Genomic DNA, 25,088 nt, shown 5'->3' with positions numbered 1-25,088 from the left:
ATCCAAACGAAGGTAAACATCACACAGTATTGCTGTAGGAAGAGTTCAGTGTTCAGCTGGGTACACGCCGTCATCTCTCTCTGCACTTACATGTTTTTAAAACTCAGATCAAACCATCACGCCAAGTCCCTCGAGGCTGCCTCCACCGCCGCCGCTGCTGCCGCCGTCCTCACGAGTCGGCCGCCTTGGCTTCCTGTGCACTTCCTGCCGGGGCATGGAGAACCGGGGTCGGACTCTGACACTCGAACACTCCTCGTCCCGTGACTCACCATGGTGGGGAGGAGGGAGGAGGACGGGGAGGGAGGAGAGGAGGAGGACGAGGTGGGAGACAGGGAGGAGGAGGTGGAGGAGGAGGAGGGTGAGGATGAAGAGTAGGAGGATGAAGAGTAGTAGCTGTGTTGGGAGGTGGAGGTGGTGCTGGAGGTGGAGGTGGATGCGAGGACGAGGTGTTGCTGGCGGTTGCTGCTGCTGCGAAGCCCGTGGTGGGCGGAGCTGGTGTTAGCGTGGGATGGCGACAACACGTGGCTAGACGAAGGGAGGAGACGACTCAGATTCAGAGACGGGATTAAAGACTTGTGAAGAGGAGGGGAGGAAGAAAATGAAGGAGGGGGCGGAGAGGGGGAGGGAGGAGGGGAGTCTGACAGAGAAAGGGAGGAGGAGCTCTTCACCAACGAGGAGGAGGAGAGAGGACACAAGGAAGCCTGTCGCCTGGAGCGCTGGGCCGAGGAAGGAGAAGACCAGCCGGAAGGAGACTTGGAGACATTTGAAGGAGAAGACAGAACTGAGTGTTTCCCTGAGGAGGAGGAGGAGGAGGAGCAGGAGGAGGAGGAGGAGGTGTCTGAGCAGTGAGCAGTGGACAGAGAGGCAGACGGATGTTTCCCAGAGCTATGGTACAAGGCTGGGATCTTAGAGGGACGCAAAGCAACGACACAACGGTTACTATCCCCGGCTGCTCTACTGCTTCTGCTGACAGCCTGCAAACAGACACCATACGACAAGTCAACAAAAACAACACACAGCACACATGACAAGACAACAACACACAGCACACATGACAAGACAACAACACACAGCACACATGACAAGACAACAACACACAGCCCACATGACAAGACAACAACACACAGCACACACGATAAGACAACAACACTCACACCTGGTACCTCTATGGCTGTGGCCAGTCTTGTCAAGGTAAGAGAAGAAACAGTCACTCAACTTGACACTGAGGGAACCTGAAACTGAAGGAACCTGAAACTGAGGGAGCCTGAAACTGAGGGAACCTGAAACTGAGGGGAACCTGACACTGAGGGAACCTGACACTGAGGGAACCTGACACTGAGGGAACCTGACACTGAGGGAACTTGACACTGAGGGAACCTGACACTAAGGGAACCTAACACTGAGGGGACTTGACACTGAGGGAACCTGAAACTGAGGGAACCTGAAACTGAGGGAACCTTGTGAGGAAACCTGCAACTGAGGGAACCTGCGAGGGAACCTGACATTGAGGAAACCTGAAACTGAGGGAACCTGTGAGGAAAAATGAAACTGAGGGAACCTGACAGTGAGGGAACCTGAAACTGAGGGAACCTGTGAGGAAACCTGACACTGAGGGAACCTGTGAAGGAACCTGATATTTAGGAAACCTGACATTTAGGAAACCTGAAACTGAGGGAACCTGACACTGAGGGAACCTGTGAGGAAACCTGACACTGAGGGAACCTGAAACTGAGGGAATCTGACACTGAGGGAACCTGACACGGAGATGAATTGACACTGAGGGAACCTAAAACTGAGGGAACCTGAGACTAAGATAAATTGACACTGGGGGAACCTGAAACAGGGCGGGCCCCAGTAGTGGAAAACATGTTCTATTGTCATCAATGATTTTAGACTGTATTGAAACAAGCTCCAGCCACAACATACATGCTGCACTGAGACGAAGACATACTCCTTCATCTCATAGATATTAGCATAAACAGCTGGATTACCAACATCTGTAAATGGCTTTGAGAGCTTTTGACACCCAAATAATATTTCCACATCTCACTGCCAGATGAAGAACAGCTGGACACAGTGAACATGCAGGTTACAGCAGGTCAAGATCCACTCCCTGATCCACAGCCTCATGTCAACTGTGCGGAGGTTCTGAACATCAGCAGCGTTAAAGAGAATTAAAACAACATCAGGGAGTGTATCTTGAAGAGGTGTGCCAAGGTGAAGAGGAAGGTGAACACAGCTACAAACAAACAGAGGAAGACTCACATCTTCACAGATTAAAGACAGATACACGGACACATTTAAAACTCACTGTAAACACAGTAAAATCACCAAAACAATTATTATTAACGATGATATATGTCGTTTTCATGCTACTGATGTACAGACAGCTGGAGGTCTATCTACTTCCCTCTCATCTATCTATTTATAGGTCTTACAGCTCATGTAGTTAAAATAAATTAATTCAAACGTTTAGAAGTAATTTCAGCAGAATGGTTTTCTACTTTAAGTAAATAAGATGTGAATTTACTGTGAATGAACGAAGCCCGACTGAAGCTCTTTTGTTTCGGGGAAAAAGAAAATGGACCAAAGTGAACATGATTATCTTATAATGTTCAGTGAGTCGATCCAAATTTCCATTTGTATCCACCTTCATCATGAGCAGCGTCACCCTGAAGCTTCAGAGGATGTTAGTTAATGTTTCTCTTAGAGCAGGTGTTTGTTAGTTTTACATTAGCATTACACTGAAGCATTGCACTGATTCCCTCTCAGTCTGATCTCCGGTCTCCTCAGAGTTCATTTACCTGGCTGGGCTGCTTCTGCGTGGCCTGTTTCTGAGCCTTAGGTGACTTCTCAGGTGAGGAGGATGAGTGGCGGGACCTGGTGTGGGATCTCAGAGCAGATGAGCTGGAGATGTTGCTGGATGTCTGCAGAAACAAGAGTTTAGTTAGTCCAGACTGGATGGGACGGTGAAGGAGACACAAACTAAATCAAAGATGACATCGAACATTGTACTCAAGTTGAAAATGTTTCCCTCCAGCATCAGAATAAGAAATTATTTTACTGTCATTTCAAAAGCATCGCACAACAGAACAACAACAGAACAGACGAGACAAACTTATATAAGCGAGGCAGGGCGATTACAGTCTGACGGTGGCCAACCAATGTCAAGCGGCACCAGCCGTTGGGAACACGAGTGGCATATCACTAGAGATCAGCATAAGCTGCTCCACCACTGGCGGCGTATATCAGCCACTTTTAATTCTCTGGGTGCATAATGCAGCGGCGATATCACCACAAGACGTCCTGTTTATTCTGTGTTCTTCACTAAAACCCACATATTCCTGCAAAGACGTTTTGTTTACGTCCGTCTCCAAATCTGAATTGAGAAAGATGATTCCCACACGGGTATTTCAAATTCCCGATTTCCATTTGCCGTTTCCCGATTTCTAAATGGTAATCAGGAAACGCCTTGAGCAAAAATTCATTAAGCGCTAACTACACGGAGCCTAAAGCTAAACGTTCCTACAGTTGGTCCATGGTGGTAAATGAGCACGGACTGCAGAGACAGTCCATATAACCATATATACCACAACTAGCCTCAGGTTTCCAGAAATTACTATAAAAAGTACGTTGATCTTTGTGGCAGTTCATCAGAACTTCAGGCAGTTTTTGTCCTTCCTCAGAAGAATCATGAGGATGTAAAGTGAGGCTGTGAAGGACAGACTCGTAGAGCAGAAGATGTGAGAGCAAAGTCAGACAGGCAGAGTAAAGAGCCCATCACCAGACCAGCACCAGACCAGCCCCAGACCAGCACCAGACCAGCACGAGACCAGCACCAGACCACCACCAGACCAGCCCCAGACCAGCCCCAGACCAGCACCAGACCAGCCCCAGACCAGCCCCAGACCAGCACCACTGAAGCAAGCGAGCTCTGCAGGGAGAGGAACTCCGGACCTGTTTCTTGGAGGAGGTTTTCCCCGTGTCGTGTGCTGGCTGTGGTTTGGCCCTCTTGCTCTGAGGAGGATTTGGGCCCTTGAGGATCTGAGGGGCCGGCCTCTTGGACGGGCTTCTCTCCCTTTCTCGTTTGACTTTGCCTTTAATCTGGGCCCTGTCATCAGAGGCAGCACCAGGGGACTGAGGAGGAGCAGACTGAATGGAGGGGGGGGAAGAGGGGTTACTTATACTGCCCACACTGATCTCCAGCTGTTTGATGGACTCTTCTAGATTGCCGACAGAGTGTAATGTAGTCTTGCAGAGCTCCTCCACCCGGCTGTGTGATGTGGAGAGTCTGGGAGAGGACACCTTGAGGTCTCTGTCACAGCTGTTGCCTTCACACGAGTTCAAATGTTTGGTCCTGCTGATCTCACAGCTCCTGGATTCCCTGGTCTGGTTCTTGGTCTCCTTCACCAGCCTGCTGTCTGATGCCATCTCCTCCTCCTCCTCCTCATACACAACAACATCCAGAGTCTTCTTTCCTGTCTTCGTCCCTGTTCGAAGGGCTTGGGTAATTGCAGCTAGTTTGTTTTTGGGGAACTTGAATTTGAATTTCTTCTTGGTCTCTGTCTTTCTGGGCGAGTCTGCTTTACCCAGGTCCTGGTTTTCAAAAGCGGAGTCAGTATCTGGTCTTTGGTGCTTTATCTCGGCGATGCAGAGTTTTCTCAGGCCCTGCTCCTCTTCCTCGTGCCTCGTCTGCTCTTCATCCACTACGCTCTCTGGAGTGAGGATCCCATCGAGATCTTCCTCAGATTCAAAGATGGTGGACAGACGTTTGTAGGCTGACTGAATGTCCATGGGCTCATCCAAGATGACGATGATAGGTCTCTTGTCGTTACTGTCCTCGAAACTTTGGTCCTCATGTGCCAGGCGAGTGGATTCTCCAGTCTGTGTGTCAAAACCGTTCATCTGGACTAAGTCTTCCTCTTTGGACTGTGCCCTGACTCTGGTCTTGGACATCCTGAGGCTGATGTCACTGTTTGGAGGTGGCGGAGGAGGAGGTCCTTCGTCGTCCCATCGATCGGGGCTCAGACTACCTCCTTCTTCTGTGTACTGCGACCGGTCCCTGGTTCCCTGCACTGCTGTTTCCTGGTTCTGCTGCTTGTTGCTGTGGCTGAGAGTCGGGCTGGAGGGGAGGGGGGGAGGTTTTGGGGACGGAGGAAAAGGGAAACGCTCCTGATCCGAGCTCAGGGACGAACAATCCTCTGGAGAGTTTTCTTTTTGTAAAGTTACAATAACCATCATGTTTGACTTCTTGTCAGCTGGAACCTCTTTCACAACTTTTCCATGAGTCTTCTCAGGACCTGGGGGCTCAGACCCTCCACTCTTTACTTTCTGTAGAGTAACAATTGTTGTGACCTTGACTTTATTTTCTGCTGTGGTTGGGGAGCACATCTTCCCACCTAGCTCCCTGTTAAGTGTTAACTGAGCATCTTGTAAAGCAACAGGTGGAGGCAGCTCCACCTTCTCTGCTGTTGTACGGTTTAAGGAAGACCCTTGGTGGACCACCTTCTGCCCTGCTCCCCTCCTCTGATAGAGACTGACCCGGTCTTTCCCGCCTCCACCTTGCTCTTCCAGTCCAGCTGCTGGTCTGAATGACTGGTGGTCACATGTTGCTAACTCAGGAGGCTTTTGATTGGCCACTTGTGATGCTGAAGATTTCCTCAGCTTTCCTTTCAAATGCTTAGTTCCACCTGGCAATTTATTCTTTTTTGACAGTTCTGTAGTCACCTATAATTAGAGAAGGGAAGATTAAACATGTGATCGTCTGGAAATTATATTATTTAGTCTTTTATATTCCATTATTACTCAAAATTAATTTATATACATACACAATATGTATGTATATGTATATTATATATGTATTTATAACCACAGCTACCATCATCCATGAGTTGACTGTAGAATCTATTGGCTATAGCTTAGAAATTTAGTTTACTTGATCTGTCTCCCTGTGTTTACATTAACTACTCAGTTGTGTTACAGCAACGCCTCATGTCATGTTCTCTTCATGTCCGAGTCATTGTATAGATGTCAGTTTTATTTCACTGTAACCTTGACCTTTGACCACCAAAATCTAATCAGTCCTTCCTTGCATCCTAGTGAATGTTTGTGCCAAATTTGAAGAAGTTTCGTCAAGGCTCTACTGACGTCCACAATAATGGGACAGACAGAGGGACAACCCCAAAACAATATGCCTCCGGCTCTGACGGTCGTCGGTGCAGAGGCACATAAAAGGTAGCTTCACCTGAGTTAACATACAGATTAATGTATGTTGATTAAGGAACCTGGGCAAGAACCTACTGGGTGTCAACACAACACGGTGCAACTGGTTATTAGACCTCCTCACAGACAGACACTCAATACGAGCTGGAAAAACCACAACTGAGACCGTCATCCTGATGCAGGGGTCCCCCAGGATTGTGTCCTGGAGACTGGGAACAACAACCTGTCACAGGACGTTCTCGTGGAGAACATCCTGACCAGCTGCAGGTCTGTCTCAGTCTCAGAGAAGAGGACAGAGGTAGAGGACAGTCCACAGAACCAAAGAAACAAGAAAGGCGATACAAGAGACAGATCCTGGAGGAAAACCGAGAGTTTGTCTGGTAATCAATGGCTGCTGTGTTTGAAAGAAGAGAAGCTTGAGGTCACAGAAAGGTAAGATCAGTCTCACTGCACCACACACACCACAATGCTAACTGTTTTCCTCTGTAACAGTTTAGTGTTGTAGTTTGGAAAACACACGTCAATGAAAGCAGTAAATGATTATCAGAGAGAGACAGAGCAGCAGAGAGGTAGTTAGTCAACATCAAACGTCTCACTGGATTCATGAACGTTAACTGTGATATATCATTTAATTTAATATTTATTATTAAGTCAAACACATATTGTGTAAAATTTAAACATGAATGTGAACAGTTAATAGAACCAGTGAGGTTTTCACATCAGCAGACGTTTAAAGATTGACCTGCTGTGGATACGGAGTCGTTAATCATTAGTGCTGTTAGTCTTTTCGTTTTACCTCAGACTGCGTCTCTTTGCTCTGGAGCTGAGAGGCTGAGGGATCTACCCCCCCTCTGCTCCCTACACCCCTCACTGAACATTTCTGAAAGACCTGGGTGAGAAGCGGGAGGGTCCATGGTCAGGGTCAAGGTCACAAAGATGGGGGAGGGGTCAGAGGTACAAGGAAGCAGTGGACGTTAACAGCGTTAACTAACACTTCAATGTGTTCATGGGAGTAAATTCATTTAGAGTCCTGTAACATCTGGAGTCTAATCTATCACATCTGGAGTCCTGTCACACCTGGAGTCCTATCACATCTGGAGTCCTGTCTATCACATCTGGAGTCCTGTCACATCCTGGTGGTTTCTCTGCTTCAGTTTAAAGAAAGAGCTGATTATTAAACGTACCTGCAGCTCTTTGATGAATCTGTTGTCCTCCTCCTCTTCCTCCTCCTCTTCCCCCTCCTCTTCCCCCTCCTCTCCTCCCTCCTCTTCCTCCTCCTCCTCCTCCTCCTCCTCCTCCTCCTCCTCCCTGTGTGCTGAGGTTGGAGCAGGGGTGGAAGTGGAGCCAGCCAGAGGTGCAGGAGCACACATCTGGGGTTTGGGTTTGACCTCTGGTGGCTGTCTTGGGGGTTTGGGCTGAGGAACCGGAGGAGGCTCTTTGTCCTGTTTCTCCTCCTGAAACACATGAGACATGTTGTTTCTTAAGAAGAGCCACAGACAAATATCTATCAATGTTATTGATCATAATGTTTCAGCTCTGGATATTAAATGTGGTGCAAGTGAAAACCATAAAGATACGCAACAACCCCTCAGTCTTCAGTCCGGATGCTAATGCTAAGCTAACGCTGCTGTCTCAAACACAAGCTTTATAACTCGATAGACGTTATCTGTGAAGCTAACTGCTAATCCTGAGGACGCCATGTACGACATGTTTACGCTGTTTATGACTGAGCACATAATAAAGACGAGTGATTCAGCTGTGACCTGTTTATTTTCTTGAACAATAAGAACAGTTACATTAGATCTTATACAGTCCCTCCAGGATCTGGCAGCTTGTTTTGGGATTGTTGCAGCTAAAATATCTGATTTTGCAGCAGCTTTTTAGATGTTTTTTTTTTTTTGTTTTTGCAATGAAACTGCAGGAGCAAATAAAACTTGTCGCTGTCTTCATTCATTTCCCAGATTTCTGTTTAGTCAGTTTCATTACAAGTGAACGATGGATGAAAGGATGTTTTCTGTCTTTTCACTAATTAACCATTTAATTCACTGAGCCGCTCAGACGCTACCGGCAGCTGCCGCCATCTTTTAAGGTGGAATGTTTTCTTCAGTGTTACTTGATACATGATTGACGTTTGGAAATCAATCAATACACCTTAAATGTCAACATGACTGTGACCATGTGTTTTTCTCAGCTCTCTTCATGACAGACTCTTCAGTGATGATCGCATCTTCAAGCTCTTCAAACGTAGATAAATAAACGTGATCATGTGACTGTAGATATTTTATGTCAGCTGGAGAATAAAAGTAGTGGAGCGTCGTTCCAACTCTGCTCTGTAGTTTACAGTGGAATCACACACGCAGTTCAGACTCTATAAAAGATTTCACATTATAGTTCTGTTACAGACCACATGCAGGTCTGGATTTATACCTAGACATGTACCTGTGCTCCAGCCGGCTCTCTCCTGGTGGTGAAGATGACCTCTCCTGACCTCCCTGTGGTGACACCTGAGCTGACGGCGTGGAACCTGGAGAGACCACAAACTGAATCCTGAATCCTCATCATGAGTTAACGGTGATTTACTGAGTCTGATCCTCAGAGGTCAACTGACCTTCGTGGAGGAGGAGGAGGAGGAGGAGAAGACCTGCGGCTCCTGTCTGGACTCTGCCTCATCTCTTTGTCCACGCTGGAGCGCCGGGGTTTCTCCACCTGTGGCCGACCGCTGGAAACAGCTGATGGAGGAGCTGATGGAGGAGCTGATTCAGCAGCTACTGGAGCAGCTGATTCAGCAGCTACTGGAGCAGCTGACGGAGGAGGCTCCACATCTGGTGGAGCTAAACACATCCAAACATCAGAGTGTTTCATCAATATCTTATTTTTTAAATGTTTTTCGTGCCAAATCTGAAGAAATTCCCTCAAAGTGTTTCTGAGAAATCACGATCACGAGGACGAGACATAAAAGCCTGACTGTCGCTACGGAAACATTAACATCACCTGTGTCTGTGGAGTCCACCTGATCACTCAGCTGCTCCACTGAGGCTGCAACACACACACACACACACACACACACACACACAGATATTAATCACTTTAAATCTCACATTGTTAATGTCCAGTAAAAACCTTGTATCTCCAAGTGATTGTGAGGACTGTGAAGGAGAAAATTATGTTTAACAGGCTGAGAAACATCCTCATCCTCCTCCTCCTCCTCTTCCTCTTCCTCTTCCTCCTCCTCCTCCTCCTCCTCTTCCTCCTCCTCACACGCACAATGAAGAAACCCTTTTAAAAAGCTTAAATGAACTGTTTCCACTTTGGAGATACATGGTTTTCACAGGAAGGTGTTATGTCTTTGCGTTCACTGTATGTGTTTCCAGATTCATGTGATGCTGTGGGAACATCGGGCCTCGTGTAAGAACCTTCTGTCCAGATGTTGTCGGACGTGTACAGCTGCTGAAAACAGCTGGTTACGACGCATCACTGCAGTTTGACTAGAGACACGTTCACAGACAACCCCTGACCGAAAGGGTCAGAGGTCAAGTGTGAGGGTTAGAAATGTTGTTGCACGTGGCCCGATGTGTTTTCAGTGGGGGTGGGGGGGGCTACAGGTCCACCTTGCTGTGCCGGGTCCAGAGGTAGGTTCTGTCCTGGGGGAGGTTCACTGACACCCTCTCTGGTATCGGACACATCCAGATCAGGGATGGACTTCATCAGGCTGGCCTGGGCCTCCTGGAGGACCTGGTCTAAATCTGCGTTGGTGTTGGGAGGCCGACTGGAGTCACAGCTGGGGGGCCGCTCGTCTGCATCTGTTCTGCTGGTCTGTGGAGAAACAAGGACAGGTCTCACCTGTGATCATCCTTCAGCACACAGGTGAGAAACATCTTCACTGTGTCTAGTTCAGAGCTGAACTGAACCAGCCGTATGTACCTTTCAAATTAAAAGCCCTCAAGGAGTCACCTGACACCGTACCACTTCACAATAAGACCCCCCTTATAAAGGATTTATGAATGGTTTATAACTGTAAGTTCATTAATTAGCTTGTCAACACTTTATAAATCGATTATTAACTGCTATAACACATTAGATAAGAAGTGCAACAGTGACCTGCTGCTTGCCAAATAGTGAGCCCACATTTCTCTGTACTGTCTCATAGCAGAGCGAAAACCTGAAGTCAACACGTGTTTTTGCCGCTCTAAAAGATCCACAGATTAACCCAGCACTCGATCCACGACACGATGAGGCTTCTAACTGCCACCACTGTGACACATCCTTTCAAAATAAAGTGACGCTTAATAAACCTTCTAAATGAATATTCACGTGTTCGAGATTCACAGATTTTATATTTTATCAATTTCAAGATCAATGTGTGCTCAGTGTTGACATAGTGCTGAGTGTGTGTTCAGCACTGACCTGGGTGTGTGTCTGTGTGTGTGTGGCGGGGGTCTGGTCAGTGTGGGTCTCCTGTGTTGGCGCTCCACCTGCTGGACTACAGAGTCCATCGGACTGCGGGGGGGGCAGCCTCCTGTGCAGGGCGGGGCTTCCCTCTCTGCTGCGAGGACTCACCTTCACAACACAACACCTGTTACACACTCTGTCCAGCGCACGCACACACGCACACACACGCACACACACACACACACACACGCTCACATCACCACCTTCGTCGGTACCTTGGCGACGGTGGGGGAGTCTCGTCCGTGGGTGGGCGTCAGTGGGGGGCTGGGGTGGTGGTGGGGGGGTTGGATCACTGTGGCCACTGTGCTCGTCATCCTGCGGGTCATGACGGGGGAGGCTGACCCCCCCACACTGACCTCAGTCCCAGAGAGGGGGGGGGTTTGAAGAGGGGGTCTGACAGAGGACCGAGGCTGCGGTTTGGGGGAGCTCTGAGGGCTCTGAGTCCTGGGGGGTCCCTGCTCTGTTTCCAGGACCTTTAGAGGCTCCACCTGGGCAGGTCGACCTGGGGGGGTTGACTCTGACACACACCTGTTGATCACAGGACAGGGATGAGCACGCACACACACACACACACACACACACACACACACGTGTTGTGGTGAAGTCCTTCAGTACCTGCGCAGAGAGCTGAGCGTCTCCGTCAAGGCTTTGACCCTCTTCAACATGGAGTCCATCTTGTGAGGCTCCTCCTTCAGGAAGCGCACCGCCTCCACCTCCACCCTCAGCACGGAGCGCATCCTCACCTGCAGCTCTGGAAACTCACCTGGAGGGAAGTAAGGAAAGACGGCCTGAGCATCACCTGGTGATCACAGTTAAATGTCTTTGAGTAAATGTGTTTAAACATAAAGTACGGTGGCCCTGAAAGGTCAACACACACTGCAGCGCGAGGAAACACGTGCAAACAGAGGAAACACAAACACATTCAGGAATCGTCAGTTTTACGGTGACGACCTTTGACGGACATCGGAATAAGGCAAAAAGAAAGCGATGAACCCGGCTGGGACGCACCTGCACGGATCTACTTTAATGCTCTTGACTTCAAAAGTCACAAGAATTGAACAACAAGTTCGTCCCAGTCGGGTTCGTCACTCTTCAGTGTCCCCTGGAAACACTTCCTGTTGTGTTGTGAGTATTTGCAGCTCATGTGTCAAATTGATGAACTGATGTTCTCTGAAGTTGCAGTGCATTGAGCTCTCTGGGCCACCGTAGGGAGGGGAGGGGAACAACATGCTGATAATGACGATGTATGATAAAAGTATTATAGAACATGTTAAACTGCAGCGTGTCTCTGTTGCTCTGCCTACAGGTGTAGAAGTTAATTATTGTTAATATTTAGCATCAGTCGCAGTTAGTATCTGCCTCTTTATCTGTAGAATAATCAATAAGCCCTAAAGAAGCCGAGGCCTTTATATCTGAACGTATTGATCCGGTCATCTGATCACATGTTTTAATCTGTGCTCTGATTCTCCACCCACCTTTCAGGACGGCCAGAGCTTCCCCGACCCGCCTCAGGCTCACCGCCCCCTCCTCCACGTCTCTCAAAGTGATTGACAGCTGGCCGGGATCGGAGGCGGAGCTCCTCTGCAGACGGTCCACGTAGTCCTCCAGTTCACTGAGAGGCGAGGAACACATGAGCGGTGTCAGCGGCTCGGTGGGACACAACAGGAAGTACAGCATGTGATAAATGACTGTAGACAGCAGGGGGCAGCAGAGGTCATCAGACCAACAGCTGTACGTCTGTGATGCTCTAACATCTTTAATGACAATCGACCCTGAAATCATTCATTATCTTTATCTCAATTAAACATCCATGTAGATAATCTGCCTCCAGGGGTCAGAGTTCACACGCTCAGTCCTCCTGAAGTCGTCACGTTTGTCTGCAGCTTCACAGAAACTCTTTAAAAACATTAAAGTGTGTAAAGTATGTGGGTGCGTTCACTCAGGTTCTTTAAAGGAGCTGTTTCTATAAATTGAGTTTCACCTCGATTCGCTGCAACAAGAAAAAGCTGTTTACACGTAATAATCTGTAATAATGGTTCAATAATATCATCATCACGTGATCTAAAAGACTGTAACTTGTAACGCAGTATTTACATTAATAAACTGATCTGAGTACTGGAAACACCAGATGTTAAGGCTGAGTTTTAACATTGGACTTTAGTTTAGTTTGAATCAACACTGAGATAAATAAATAAACACGCCACATTCACCCAGCTGCTCCGCCTCCTGAGCCGCAGCCGCCTCCCAGCAACAGATGATTGTTAGAGAATCATAATTAGATAATAGGAGGGTGGATGTTCATATGACTGTAAGTTGTTGTTGTGCTTTAATCGTTATAATAATTCATGTTGGTTCAGAGCCGGAAGGAGACCTGTCATCCATCAGTTTACTCACAGCAGCAGGCGGACACAGGTCCCGCCCCCGAGACGGCGTGGGAGAGCGGAGAGGACGGGAACAGGAACCAGGTCTGTGGTTCAGGATTCATTCAGTATATTTACACAGTCAGAAATGATTTATGGTGATTTTTATTCCTCCGCGCCGCATGAGTCAGAGCTGGAGGCCATATTGTTTTCAGGTCGTCCGTCCCACTCTCATGGACACGATATCTCAGAAACGCCTTGACGGAACTTCTTCCAATTAGGCACAAATGTCCACTTGGACTCAAAGATGAACTGATGAGACTTTAGTGGTCAGAGGTCAAAGGTCAAGCTCACAGTGACCTCACAAAACAAGTTTTAGCCATAAATTATGGAGCAAATGTTTAATATTTTCTATGACTCTGGATAAACAGGGATGTAACCTGAAACTAGTCCGACTGGCGGAGGGATACGACCACGAGACGGTGATTCTACTTCAAACATCGTCTTGTATGTGGGTCAGTTATTAACATTCATGCACATACAGAATAATTAGACGTGCAGCTCTCTGCAGGATTATGGGAGACACGCAATGAGCCACTGTAAATCATCCACCGAGCTGAGAGTCAACTTCACTCTCATGGTCCAGAGTTCAGAGGTGACACGATAAACCTGATCAGGATTAACATCCTGTATTAGAAGACCTGAGCTTGACGATCATCATATCCGTTAACTGTCAGTCCAGCAGCTGGTTCTTCTGATACTCGTTTATCTTAGAATATGATGAGAGAAGCTCAGAATAATATTTTCTTCTGACAGACTGGAGACAGAGACGTGACAGTCTGTTGGACGGTTGTATCTCAGACTCCTCCTCGTGATAAACGCTCGGCCTCTGAACAGAGTCGGCGTGCGGCGTGTTCACATGAGAACGAGTTCTGATGTTTCTGGAGACCGCGTCACGGCACATCACATCACGTCCCGTCCGCCGGCTCTATTTTTAACAATATGTTTCCTCGCCGTGTCTCTCTCTTGCCCAAAGACGCTGCCGTGCTGTGTCGTACATGGCACCAATGATTTGACCTCAGCCGCGGTGACATCACTCGAAGCCTGATGTCAGAGCGAGTGTGTGAATGTTGAAAAGGCCAAATCACCACTTCATAAATCATAGCCACTAATGAAAGTCCAATCTGTGCTTCAACCTCAACGAGGAGACACAGCTGACGTCTAAATGTCACCAGGCTGATGTTCTGCTGTTCACACTGTTTTTATCATTCATCAAAACAACTTGTAAGAGAGTGGCCGCTCCTCTTCTTCTTCTTCTTCTCTCTTCATATAGATACAGACTGTGCCACACCTGAGCACATTCAGGCTCTTACCTGAGCTGGGAGAGTATTCTGTCCTCAGTGGCCAGGTAGTGGATCCTCTCCTCGTCCAGCTCAGCTCTCCGTCCGTGCGCCGCCTCCTCGGACTGAGCCAGCCGATCACACATCAACCCCACCAGCTCCTGACCCGCCATCCTCAGCATCGAACTCACGCTCTCCTGGTTCAACAGCTGGAACACATGGAGTCAAAATCGTGAGTCAACGACACTGTACCTGATTTCTACAACACCAGCTCACCTCTGTCACGACCTCTGAAGAACAAGTCCTGAAGCTTTTGGTAACGTTTCATCCACTCAAATGTTTATTTACTCAATAAAAAGTAATAACAACAAATACTGAAACCACGTGTAATAAAAACAGGAGGTTTAATAAACTGTGTGAAATAAAAAATAATAATGAATCAGGTCCCTGCATGTACATTTATGATTGTGTCAGAGAGCTGCTGTAACTGACTGAAAATATTAGTGATGATAATTTAATTGAATCATTGATATTTTCAACAGAGTGAAAAGAAAAATACATTTTATGGTGTTTGGTCGCCTGTTGATGACATCATATCCTCTATGATCACGTGTCAGTGTGTTTGTCTGACAGAAACTCAACCCTGACTTCTATCTAGTTTTAAGCCACAGACACTTTTTACACCTCTGTGGTTTTCAGCTCGTTTATTTGAACCAGATGATTTTAGTCGTCAGACGTCTGGATCTGAAGTTATCAGAGAAACAAGCTGAAGCTTTAGTCAGTGTTTCTGCTGGTTTTAACCCCCTGGTGTGTTTGTTGTGGAGAGGAGGAAACCTCTGTGGATCATTCAGCTGCTGGTGAAAACCTGCTGAGAGTCTGGTTCATTAGTTATCAGAGAAACAGTCAGTTAGCATCAGTCTCAGCTCCGACTCTTCCCTGAGTCTCTGTCCTCCGTACAGCGTCGCTCAGACTCTGACTTTAAATGTCAAACTGCTTTTTTTAGTGTTTTTAACAGTTAGAATCTCCTGAACCACTGAAGGAACCCAAACCGGGAGGAGACAACAACTCCCATGATCCCACAGACATCAACAAATGTCGTCTTTTGTTATTGTTTTGATCAACAGACCCCTAGAGACAGAAGTTACAGACTGTGTGTTTAAGACTGGTGTCAATCTATTTGATGTAAATAATTATTTCTGTTGTGCTGATGCAACTAAACACCTTAAATCATCATCATCATCATCATCATCATCATTATTATTACACAGCTCTGTACCTGTAGTTGTCTGAGTTGGCTGAGTTGCAGTCGCAGCTCACACACACTTCTCTTTGCTAACACCAAGCTCTGCTGCAGCCCGCCGTCAGAGGGAGGGGCCTGAAGAGCCAGAGGGGCGGGGCTGAAGCTGTCAATCAAAGCGGTGGAGTTCTGAGGCTCAGACGACACTGAAGATGAAAGAAAGGTGATTTTTTTTTTTATATATAAGATTATCCTCATGTTCGGCACATGAGACGTTTGTGTTTGTGTGATGGTGTGAAACATGAACGTCACCTGGTCTGTTGTTGAGGAGTTTACGTCCAGCACTCTCACTGAGAAGACAAACAGTCATCCAGTCAAGGTTAATACAGCACACACAGCTAATGCCATGTTATTAACAGAATCATTTCTCCTCCATCAGAGTGATACATGACTGAGCAGGACATATAGTGGATAAATCTAATGAGCATATTGGTTGTTGCATTGTTGGGGGGTTAAATACAGATGTTCAGACCTGATAGCGTCCTTGACTCCTGGAACATCTGGTCCCATAGACAGAGCGTGGTGCACCAGCCCTGCTAGACTGGCTATCTGCTCCTCCATGGCTTTCATTCGCTCACTGAAACACACACACACACACACACACACACACACACACACACACGTATCTATCACATGACATTTACTAACCATTAAAGTGATGTTGTCAAATACGTACTGAGCTCTTCAGCTGCTCTGTATGCGATTCATCAGACATGATAATATGTGAGATATTTCTAATGTGAAATATGGAGGAGTACCACAGGGCTCTGTTCTTGGTCCTCTACTTTTTTCTCTTTATATTTCATCTCTTGGTCAAATTGTGTTTATTATATGTGTCATGAAATTAATTTCCACTGTTACGCTGATGATACTCAGCTGTATCTTCCTGAAGCAGCTGGTGACTCTTCTCAAATGATCATATGAATGACTGTGATTTCTCATTGTCTGGGTGTCACATTTGATCACCGAGACATCAAAGAGACCGTCTTTATTCAAAATACCTTATGTTCTCTCTACGCCAGATACCGAGTCTCTAATTGTGTCGTCCAGACTGGATTATGGTGAAGTTGTGTCTTCAGGTCCGCCACCTGCTGAAAGTCTTCAAAGGTTCACGATGCTGCAGCTTCAATTTTCACTACCGTGGTAACTCTGAGTCAGTTACTGTGGTAACTTTAACTTTAACCAAAAAAACGACTGTTGTTGACAACTGGCCTCAGGTGACTCAACTGACATTAACAGTCATTATAACAACCAGGAGCACTAACGAACCAACTGACATCAGTGACCTTGATAATGACCCCACAGAGGTTGAATACCTCGGACACCAGAATGAAAACGTAGCTTGTAGCTTTGTCTGTGATTCAGGTGTTTAGCAGTTTGGACTGAGGACAGGTCTGACCTCCTCCTCCTGGAACAATCAGCTGACCTTTTCTCTTCATAGATTAAACCCATTGTTACAGTTAGAGTGGCTCTCAGCTCACCTCTGGGTGTTGCTGGCGGTCACGTGACCCTGAAACAACCGCTCTGGCTGTCCCAGAGGGCTGTCCACGAACACAGACGAGGTGGAGGACGACGAGCCGCTTCCTCTGCTTCTGTTTATAATCTCCACAGTGGCTCCATTACTGTCCCGCCGCAGGGACCGGCGAATCGGTGACATCCTCTCCGCCGACACCAGGCCCACTCCTCCGGCGACCTGTCCGTCAATCATCCTGACCTCACTGACTCTGTGAGGGGAAGAGGGCGGGGTTTTGGTTCCCAGGGAAGGCAGCTGGCTTTCTCCGTACTTCCTACTCTTCTGTCTGGAGGACGGAAAAGAAGATGGAACAATGGATTCATCCACGCCTGGGTAAACAAACACTGTCTTCATATAACAGCAATAATCAATATTCACTATTTACTGCTGTCATCGATTGGTTTTTATATTGCCATATTGATTTTGGGTTTTCCAGCCGTCCGTCTTGTTCTCATGGACACAATATCTCAGTAAGGCCTCGACGGAACTTTGCCAAATTTGGCACAAACATTCACTTGGACTCAAGGACGAGCTGATTAGATTTTCGTAGCTTAAGGTCAAAGGTCACGGTCACAGGGACCTCACAAAACATGATTTTGGCACGCGATGTGAACACGATATCTCGAGAACTCCTCAAGGGATTTTCTTCAAATTTGGCACAAATGTCAACTGGGAGTCAAGGACGAACTGATCACATTTTGGTGGTCAAAAGTCAAAGGTCAAGGTCAGTGTGATCTCTCAAAACTCTTTTAAGCCATAACTCAAGACTTCAAACAGCAATTATGACAAAATTTCACACCAGTGGTTCATATTTTCTATGACTCTGGATAAACAGGGATGTAACCTGGAACTAGTCTCAGTGGTGGAGGGATACGACCACGAGGAGGTGATTCTAATTACTGTTGTTTTCTCTCACCACTTCCTTTCCTCTCCAAGAAATCAGTGCCATGTTTTCCCAGATGTGTATACCTGTGGAGGGAGTGGGTCGGGTGCTCCGTGCTCTCTCCGTACCCCATCAGCGGTTTAACGGAGGCCCGGTACTGGTGCAGCACCCCTGGGATCCCTGGTACCCCTGCATCAACCATGTCTGCAGTGACAGAGGGAGGAGCACTGCACTGGGAGGAGGCGAAGCTGAGGCGACCTCCTCCTCCGTCCTGCAGGGAGGAGCAGTAGGAGTCTGGGTAATGGGGTCCTCCTTCACCTCGCACCACCAGGGCCATGCTCTTACTGCTGCCCACATCCTCATCTAACACACACACACACACACACACACACACACACACACACACACACACACACACACACACACACACACACACACAGGTTAGGAACCATTTAAATCCAGAGAAAAGTAGGTTTAACTCACTCAGTCAGAGTCAGTTACCATGGTAACTTTACTCTGAGTCAGTTTCTACGGTATGTTTGCTCATGTTTTACATCAGGACAGGTGAAGCAGGTGAAGCAGGTGAAATCTCCTGTATTGAACACTGTGTCAAACCCTTTAAGAAAAAAGTTCTTTCCTTCCGTCATGAAAAAAACATCCAAACATTTTTAACAATCTTGAAATAATCGATCGTTGATCAATCAGCCGAGGACCCTGCAGGTACCTCACCAGGCTTGACGTCTCTCCTCTCCAGGATGACACTGCTGCTGGTGCAGACGCTGCTCGACCGCCCCACCCCTGACAGGCGTTCCCGCGGTAATGTGGCATTGCCCGGATCCACCGCGCCCGTCCCCCCTCGTGAGCTCCCGTACGCCATCCTGGAGGGAGAGGAGGGCACGGAGCGGACCATGGGGGGAGACATGGAGCCCTGCAGGCTGTGCAGGGTGCTGCGGCTGGACGACGACAGGGTGTGGACCGGACTGTGACTGCCATACAACACCTCTTTGGAGATCTGTGAAAACATGAGAAAACTGTGAGGGAGAAACCTTCATCACCCTGTATGACTATAATATCTAATAATACTCAGCTGTACACATTAAGTCAGTCCAGAGATGACACAGAACGAGCAGTCTGTTGATACGATTCAAAAAAACTTTATTTTTCACACATTTTTGTGTGAATATTTAAAATACTTCCTGTCCGTCGTTTCCAGCAGCAGCAGGTGAGTGAATGTTTCCATGCAGTTAGTGTTCCTCCTCTGAAAGGACTTCATTCAAAACAGTTATCAGTGTGTGAATAAAAGCCAGGTGTGCATGAGATGGCAGGCGTGCAGGTGTGCGTGTTACCATGGAAACTTTGAGTCAGTTACAGTGGTAACTTTAACTCTACTTTTACTATGGTAGCTTTAAAGGAATGTGTGTGTGTGTGTGTGTGTGTTAAAGCTGGGAAGAACTTCAAGCATCAACATGCTCTCCTGAAGCCGGTGAGTCAGCATGTGCGCTCTCCACAAACAGGTTGGTTTTAACCTGACTGAAAACACGGCTGACTGCTCTGCTGCCTGTTTTCCTCCCGTTCACCTGTGAACACCACAGCTCAGTGGCTCCAGGCTCCGACCGCCACACTGACCCAGGAACAGCCAGTGTCACTCTGCACACTGCTGCTGCGGACGCCTCACAACTGCCCTGACGCTTCCCTCGGCTCGTGTTGGTCCTTACCTGCTCGTGCAGACGCAAAGGTTATTAGGGTTCTAACCCGGGAGAGGTAGAACCTTATTGTTCTTTATTATTACTATTATTAAGGTTCTAAGGAGTTATTATCATTAATATTGTCATTGTTATTATTATCATCATCATCTGTTGGCTTCGGCTCAAACTGTCATGAGCGGAAACGAGCCAGAGACACGAAACTTTGCACCATGACTGGAAATAACATGAGAATGCTTCACAAGAAATATGATTCAACTCGTCCTGAGGGTGGCGCTATAAGTAACACCCCCCCCACACACACACACACACACACACACCGTTAGTCTGTATAGCTTGACATTTGGTAAAGATGTATGTCTTAATGTCTAACCTGCAGTGTCACAATAAAGTGTCTGAATATTTATGTCAATGTGATATTTCAACTTTTTACTTTTTAATACATTTGCATAAATGTAATAATGATTCGATCTGAGTTTTCCGCTCGGTATAAACTGGACTGCAGAGTGTCTGCTGAGTGGAGGACAGTGACGGGGGGAGAGGGAGAGAGAGAGAGCACTGCTTTCAGTGAGTCAGTCACAGTTTGTGATGATGATATGAACTGATGCAGAAGCACAGAGCGCTGCACCGTCATCACAGACCAATCAGCAAACAGAAGTTCAGCAGCTTCGTCTTAAATGTCCCTCTGCAGCGCAGCCTGTCCTCTAACACTTGACTGGAGAACAAACATCGTCACGACGTTCGGCCAAACAGTCAGAGTTGTCTTCTTTTTCTTTCACACCGCACAAATTCCTCCATCTTTCTACTGAGCTGCAGCTCTCAGCTTCATCCCTCTGTGATTCCTCCAGGTGGGGCAAGTAGTGCAAACCAATGGTGTATTTTATGACTAAAGCATGAAAGTCTCAGTATATAATCTACAAACCGCAAGGTCATTGACCTCGGCGTTGCATTTGTCTAGTTTTTCTCCAACATCATGTGTATCTTTGACAAAACTGCATAAAGACGTTTATTTCCTGCTGTGTAAGGTAGCTGTAGCTTCTGCTGTGTGTCTATGGAGTTACATGACTAGCTAGCACATTAGCGAACAGTCTAATCATTTGGTCTGCACCACACTCATTACTCCGGGAGGCTCCGCCCTGTCTCAGAGGTCACATGTCTCCACCTCTGAAAATAATCTTCCAGGTTTATAGAAACACGGGAGAAAGTTTCATGCTTTAGTTTAAAATGCGGAATAACCTTCATATACAAGCTCATCAGCTGCACCACTCAGTTGAACTACAGACAACAAAGCTGTGGTGAGTTCAAAGTTTTATCTTCTCTTTTTCTTTTCAAACAGAAAAGAAAACAACTTTTTGGGCCTGAATTCAACCATAAAACAAAGACACAGCAGAGAATGAAAAGGTTTAAATCAGTCTGATGAAGAGAGCACCAATCACTTTCAATCCCTGGAGGTTCACCACACAGACACCAGATCTAACCAGACTGTGTAACCTGATGAGTCGGAGCTGTTTGTGACTTACCTCAGCATGAACAGTCCTGCAGCTGTGTGGATGAGAGGTGCACAGGAACCTCTGTGACTGAGTGGGTCACACCAACTGAATCTCTTTATTTCAAAAAGGGCGGAGATCTGTAAACCTGCACGGAGCCGACATGCCATAACACATAAAGCAGGAGCCTGACGGTCCCACATGAAATAAAGCCTGCAGTTTAACGTCCAGACCAGTTCCACCAGGAGAGCGGGCTGTCAATCAAATCACTGTTGCAGCACAAATCGAGTCGACGCACATTCACAACAACAAGATCTTCCAACTGTGACTCAGCGCCGACTGGCTTTCACTTCAGCTTCCAGACTCAGCACGCAAACACACACACACACACACACACACACACACACACACACACACACACACACACACGCCATCATAGCACTCAGCCCCATGAATTTTGAAAAAGTGAACAACAGCAGAAGACACGTCAGGTTCCACTTCCTGTCTCCAAGAACAAAAACATGAGTCTCACCAACACCGAACAGCTGAAGACCTGGTTATGAATTTCCCCTGGGGGATAAATAAAGTATCTATCTATCTATCTATCTATCTATCTATCTATCTATCTATCTATCTATCTATCTGTCTATCTATCTGTCTGATGGATCTGGATTTGTGCTGAGGAGGCAGATGGAACGACGCTCCACTCCTTTTATTCTCCAGAGGAAATAAAATATCTACAGTCACATGATCACGTTGATGTTTATCTACATTTGAAGAGCTTGAAGATCCGATCATCACTGAAGAGTCTGTCATGAAGAGAGCTGATAAAAACACATGGTCCAAGTCATGTTGATATTTAAGGTGTATTGATTGATTTCCAAACGTCAATCATGTATCAAGTAACACTAAAGAAAACATTCCACCTTAAAAGATGGCGGCAGCTGCCGGTAGCCTCTGATGAAACTGCTTCATAGACAGAAATCGTGGCTCTACGTTATAAACTCATAAAGTGACGAGGTTATTATAAAGAGCAGCTCGACCTGTGACCGAGACAGAGCAGAGGAGCCTGATCGCTTGTTTCTCCTGCATCTAAAAACATCGCAACGTGCATCACAATTTTTAAGAAAAGCTGCAGCAAAGCTGCAGGTATTTTAGCTGCAAGAACCCCCAAAAAAACGCCTGTGAAATCCCAGAGGGACCGATCTGTCATGTCTCATGTAGCTGAATGTGATCGGCCCACAGTGGCTGTAACACCCCAGAAAACACAGTGGATGTTATCTGGATTCTCAGACTGGGGGAAGCGATGCATCTCCACACGGTGCTGCCACGTCTCCAGCATGACTCTGGTGCGCTCGGGGGTGTGGGGTGGGGGGGGGTGTTATAATTATGGGTCAAAACAAGATGACATATTTGTTGCTGAATGGCCCAGAGGGGACTGCATCATTTATGGGGGGGGGGTACAACATGTTTACTGTGGCCTTGTTGAACCTGTGTCTCCTCGTATCACTCCTGCACAGTCACACAGTGTCTTGTCTCAGGGTCATGTGCGGAGCTCAGCTCAGGGGGAAACTCCTCTGTGATACAACACACTGCGTGTTAACACCATCTGCTGAATGTTAACCGACCGCTGGTCCGTCCCAGACTCACCCTCCGGATAGCATGTAAATCATCTGCACATCAAACCTCACACTTTAGTGAGGAGCAGGTCAACAAGCTGGAAAACACAAGGGTCTACTTTTTTCTCCCAGAGTGAGCTGTTCAGATGGGTCATGTCCGTGTTCATGCGGGATATTAGCTTAGCTTAGCATAAAGACTGGAAGCAGGAGGAAACAGTTAGCCTGTCCAGTGGTGACAAAGTCCACCTCCCAGCATCTTTAAAACTCACTGATTAACAATTCGTGTCTCGTTTGTTTAATCTGTACAAAAACACATGAAAACTACAATCACCTTCACTTGGTTGTATCCCTCCGCCACTGGGACTAGTTTCAGGTTACATCCCTGTTTATCCAGAGTCAAAAAGACTCTGAGCTGTTGCGTTCAAGTGTTTGTGGCTCAGCTCGTTATTTTTTATCTTGTAAGAAAACATGGAAAAGAAAGTTTGAAGATTTCTTGTTTTGATTCTCTGTCACATAGAATCTAGAATCACCGCCTGGTGGTTGTATCCCTCCGCCACTGGGACTAGTTTCAGGTCATATCCCTGTTTATCCCTGTTATATAAAATATTAACTATTTGTGTGAAATTTTGTCATAATTTCTGTGTGGAGTCTCGAGTTATGGCTAAAAAGTGAAGACTTAAAGGGTGAGGACATGAAAGGTGAGGACTCACCCTCCCCTCCGTGCTGGCAGATCTGGTGTGGCGGATGAACACCTGTGCTGGGTCTTTATGATAAACCTTCAGACAGCAGTGGGGTGTGATGTTTCTAGAAGCAAACACAGGGATCTGTGAGGACACACGTCAGCATACATCAGATGAACTGCTGATTCCTTCATCGAGACGCTCACCTGATGTCGTCCAGGTCGTAGTAGACGTTGCGGCTGGTGTCTTTGATGTAGATGGCCATGTTGGGAGACTGCAGCATCTTCATGGTGAGCTGATGGGGGAAGGCGGTGACGAACAGCGCCCACAGGGCGTCCTGACTGCTGATGTCAGCCGGCATCCTCACCTGCTTGGTCTCCTCCCCATACTGCAGGTACAACACACCTGAACACAGTGGACAGTGTGATGATACTGACATCACATAGGAAGGTTCAAACTCAAGTATCTGAGCGGCGGCCATTATCAGAGCTGCTCCACTTCTCTAACTGATGAGGCAAGGAGCTTCAGTGCTTCCGGTCTTATCTCCTTTAACTTAGGAAACACTGGAGCTTCCTTTAGGAAAGAAAAGGAGAAAATACCGTCCCACAATTCCTTGGTGCAGCGATGCACCGTTGTAGTTTCACCTCCGCAGAAACAAGGTAAATGTAGAAACAACAGAAACTGTTTTATGTTTGTGACTCGATCCAGAACTGATGGAAATCCTTGTCTGATCAACTGAAGCCCAAATCAATAAATATAGATTTATTGTCTTTGAATCCAAAGACAGAGTCTAAACATAAATGTCATTTCACTAAATCCCCCTCCTGTTGTGTGAAGCACTAAACATGACAAGAAACTATAGACTTATGTCTGAATATAATTTATTCTGATCTCTTGCTCAGTTCCTAAGTTCTATTTAATTAATTCTAAAATTTGTGTGTGTGTGTGTAAGTGTGTGTGTGTGTGTGTGTGTGTGTGTGTGTGTGTCTACCTACCAAGCGGCCTCTCTCTGGTCTGACCACTCGAGCGACCCACAGGTAGACTTGCTCTGGCTTTACAGCCCCTTGAAAAGGGGACTGCGGGGGGCAGCACCTCTCCTTCGGACATGGTCTCTGAAGCTAGAGGGTCCTGCTGCTCCACCAGGCCCAGCTCACCTGCACAGAGGGGGCTCTCAGAGGGCTGCAGACTCCTCACCTGGATGAAATGACAAAGAAGAAAAGAGCAGACTGTAGTCTTTCAGAGAGAAACTTCCTCCGCTGCTTTCAGGCGTCAGAGAAACACTTCATGGATTTCCATCCTACAGTCAGAGCAGGTCCACAGCTCAGCACACCTGTCTCTTTATCAGGTGAAATCACTGACTATTTATTCGAGTTTGTTCGTTGTTCTCCTTTTATTTTATACTTTCAGCCAGTGGATATGAGTCATATAAAATATGAACCACTTGTGTGAAAAAAAAGTCATGCGTAATGGCTAAAGTGTTTTGTGACGCCACACTGACCTTTGACCTTTAACCACAAAAAACTAATCAGCTCTTC

General features: G+C 46.9%; 1 protein-coding gene across 1 annotated transcript in view; it reads right to left on the bottom strand.

Annotated features, from left to right (window-relative positions):
- Nucleotides 1–3,780: 3,780 nt before the first annotated feature.
- The window catches only part of LOC111233253 (sickle tail protein-like), a 42,179-nt gene continuing 20,871 nt past the window's right edge, over nt 3,781–25,088 (bottom strand). The window contains exons 3-21 of the mRNA XM_022761025.1: nt 24,549–24,747; nt 23,760–23,958; nt 23,584–23,677; nt 19,642–19,779; nt 18,789–19,076; nt 18,151–18,335; nt 17,150–17,467; nt 16,141–16,245; nt 15,921–15,958; nt 15,648–15,814; nt 14,405–14,580; nt 12,147–12,283; nt 11,287–11,434; nt 10,887–11,199; nt 9,831–10,035; nt 8,831–9,053; nt 8,662–8,746; nt 7,539–7,676; nt 3,781–5,727 (exon numbers count right to left, since the gene is read on the bottom strand). Coding sequence (XP_022616746.1) covers nt 3,781–5,727; nt 7,539–7,676; nt 8,662–8,746; nt 8,831–9,053; nt 9,831–10,035; nt 10,887–11,199; nt 11,287–11,434; nt 12,147–12,283; nt 14,405–14,580; nt 15,648–15,814; nt 15,921–15,958; nt 16,141–16,245; nt 17,150–17,467; nt 18,151–18,335; nt 18,789–19,076; nt 19,642–19,779; nt 23,584–23,677; nt 23,760–23,958; nt 24,549–24,747 — 5,103 coding nt within the window. The remainder of the gene's footprint in view (nt 5,728–7,538; nt 7,677–8,661; nt 8,747–8,830; nt 9,054–9,830; nt 10,036–10,886; nt 11,200–11,286; nt 11,435–12,146; nt 12,284–14,404; nt 14,581–15,647; nt 15,815–15,920; nt 15,959–16,140; nt 16,246–17,149; nt 17,468–18,150; nt 18,336–18,788; nt 19,077–19,641; nt 19,780–23,583; nt 23,678–23,759; nt 23,959–24,548; nt 24,748–25,088) is intronic.

Source organism: Seriola dumerili, unplaced genomic scaffold, assembly GCF_002260705.1.
Source record: "Seriola dumerili isolate Sdu_G_001 unplaced genomic scaffold, Sdu_1.0 BDQW01000383.1, whole genome shotgun sequence".
Classification (NCBI taxonomy): Eukaryota; Metazoa; Chordata; class Actinopteri; order Carangiformes; family Carangidae; genus Seriola; species Seriola dumerili.
Note: the sequence above shows the minus strand (reverse complement) of the source record. Positions and strands in the feature narration are given on the sequence as shown.